General features: G+C 43.3%; 2 protein-coding genes across 2 annotated transcripts in view; both read left to right on the top strand.

The window, feature by feature from the left end:
- Positions 1-2,334, top strand: part of LOC103616960 (platelet-activating factor receptor) — a 32,214-nt gene that overhangs the window by 10,729 nt on the left and 19,151 nt on the right. The gene's annotated exons all lie outside the window — the stretch shown is intronic.
- The window catches only part of SFPQ (splicing factor proline and glutamine rich), a 15,517-nt gene that overhangs the window by 1,501 nt on the left and 11,682 nt on the right, over positions 1-2,334 (top strand). Inside the window, exons 3-5 of the mRNA XM_017736116.1 lie at positions 248-436; positions 531-832; positions 942-1,038. Of these exons, the coding sequence (XP_017591605.1) occupies positions 248-436; positions 531-832; positions 942-1,038 (588 nt within the window). The remainder of the gene's footprint in view (positions 1-247; positions 437-530; positions 833-941; positions 1,039-2,334) is intronic.

Raw genomic sequence — 2,334 nt, 5'->3', positions numbered from 1 at the left:
GGTTTGGGTTCCGTCGCGTTGCCCGGGGCTGCGGTTTGGGTTCCCTCGAGGTGCCCCTCGCGGTGGCACGGTAGTATGATTTGGATCTCGCGGTGTCCCTGGCGGTCCCGGGGCTGCGGTTTGGATTTCTTCGCGGTGCCCGGGCGGTCCCGGGGCTGCGGTTTGGGTTTCCCGGTGCTCCTCAGGGCTCCTCGCAGCTTGATGTGCAGCACCCAGTGATGGCTCGAACTGGTGTGATTCTTTGTAGGGTTTTAAAGCGAACCTCTCTCTCCTGAGGCGACCCGGGGAGAAGACGTACACACAGCGCTGCCGGTTGTTTGTTGGGAATTTGCCTGCTGATATCACAGACGAAGACTTTAAAAGACTGTTTGCCAAATATGGGGAGCCGGGAGAGGTTTTTATTAACAAGGGGAAAGGCTTTGGATTCATTAAACTGGTAGGCATTCATGTTGCGTGTTCTTCCGTTTCGTTTTCGCGATGTGGTCATGTACAACTTAGTTTTCTAAAACTGGGTTTTGAACTTTCCCCAGGAATCTAGAGCTCTTGCAGAAATCGCAAAGGCAGAGTTGGACGATACCCCCATGAGGGGCCGGCAGCTCCGCGTTCGCTTTGCCACTCACGCCGCTGCCCTGTCGGTGCGGAACCTCTCCCCCTATGTATCCAACGAGTTGCTCGAGGAAGCTTTTTCCCAGTTTGGTCCGGTGGAAAGAGCTGTTGTGATTGTAGATGATCGAGGTAGATCAACAGGAAAAGGCATTGTTGAGTTTGCATCAAAGCCAGCTGCAAGGAAAGCGTTTGAACGGTGTACTGAGGGGGTGTTTTTGTTGACAACGTAAGTACTTCGCCAGGATTTTTTAGTTTTAAGCTGAATAAAGACTGTAGGATTCTAGTTTCTCAGAATAAAGGCTTTTAGAGGAGTAAAATGAGTATTTTCTTTTCAGCACTCCCAGGCCAGTTATTGTGGAGCCATTGGAACAACTGGATGATGAAGATGGTCTTCCAGAAAAGCTTGCTCAGAAGAATCCGATGTATCAAAAGTAGGGCACTTTATTTTTATATAAAGAGGGTATCAGTGATGTTTTAAATAGTACTGTCCCTGGCACTGAGGAATATGGAAAATTTTTCAGTAACAGGATTTAGATTTTCGATTGTATTTTCAGTTCTTGGGGGTTTTGTTTGTTCGTAGTTGAAAGTAACATAATGATTTGCTTAGTGTATTTGCTGAGTGTTACACAAGCAGTTTTCTACATTGTATTACAAAGAAATAACATCTTGACAGATGGTTTTGGTGTATGTAGAAACTTGAAAAATCAGACTTAAACTTTCATGCTATTGTTGAGAGCTGTCATCTCCCTTAAGGCATGTCTTGGGTTGATGATCCCATTGGGAATTTGGAAATTTACATTCATGGTTTGAAATGAGAAATAAAGTAAAATTTTAACTCGTTCCATGATTAGTATAAACTTGTTGCGTGTGGATTTGCCTTATGAGCTGGCTACTGGCATAAAGGAGCAAAGACTGTAGGGTAGTATTAGGGTACAGAGAAATCTTTTCTGAAACGGCAGGTTTGTGTTAGAATCTGTATATTAAATCTGTTTCTTGTAGGAATTTTATATTTTCCCAGATCACAAAAGGGAGTGCTGGAAGGGAGATCCAGTCAGTCTTGTTTGGCCTAGAAAGTGTTCAAAATTCTTGCTTTGATCAAAAATTTTAAGTAGTTTAGCGGCAGCTTGGAGAGGAGTGTGGATTAATGCAGCATTTCAAAATGTTAAAATATTTTATATTGGTAATGTAAGGAAAGCTTTTGAACTTGATAGTTTTGTTCCATTAATTACTGAATTTTAAGTTCCAGTTTCTTTATATGACAAAACAAATTGTTGGTGCTCGGGCATTTTGAGAACAATTTGTGTGAAAGTAAAGGCTGTTACTTGCCTTTGACACAGAGTGCTTTGGCACTGGGAAAACCCACCTCGGTTGTGCCTGCTCAGGCAAAGGCCTGTCTTGTTTAAGGATTTTTTGCACCTGGAATTGTCAGCAGTGAGGTGTCTAAAAACAGTTAAGAATGAGGTAAACAAGCAGTAGCACTCTGAAGATTTGCTTGGATGTGATAGTGCAGAAGTCTCCATATATGCCATGATAATTATTTGTATCTAGTGCTGTTGTCTGAGTGTGTAAGATGCAGCACTTCCATCACAGCTAGTTCCCTATCCCATGGTTGTCAGGTATTTTCAGGGTGCTCTTGATGTTCCCTGATAATGCAGTTATTTTGCTTGTGATCTTGTATTGACCTTGAGCTTCCAGGATTGCCCACTCTGATCATCTTCCTTTCTGCAG

Source organism: Corvus brachyrhynchos, unplaced genomic scaffold (genome assembly GCF_000691975.1).
Source record: "Corvus brachyrhynchos isolate BGI_N302 unplaced genomic scaffold, ASM69197v1 scaffold65, whole genome shotgun sequence".
In the NCBI taxonomy this organism is placed as follows: domain Eukaryota; kingdom Metazoa; phylum Chordata; class Aves; order Passeriformes; family Corvidae; genus Corvus; species Corvus brachyrhynchos.
The sequence above is the reverse complement of the archived record's forward strand: the minus strand, read 5'-3'. Positions and strand labels throughout refer to the sequence as shown.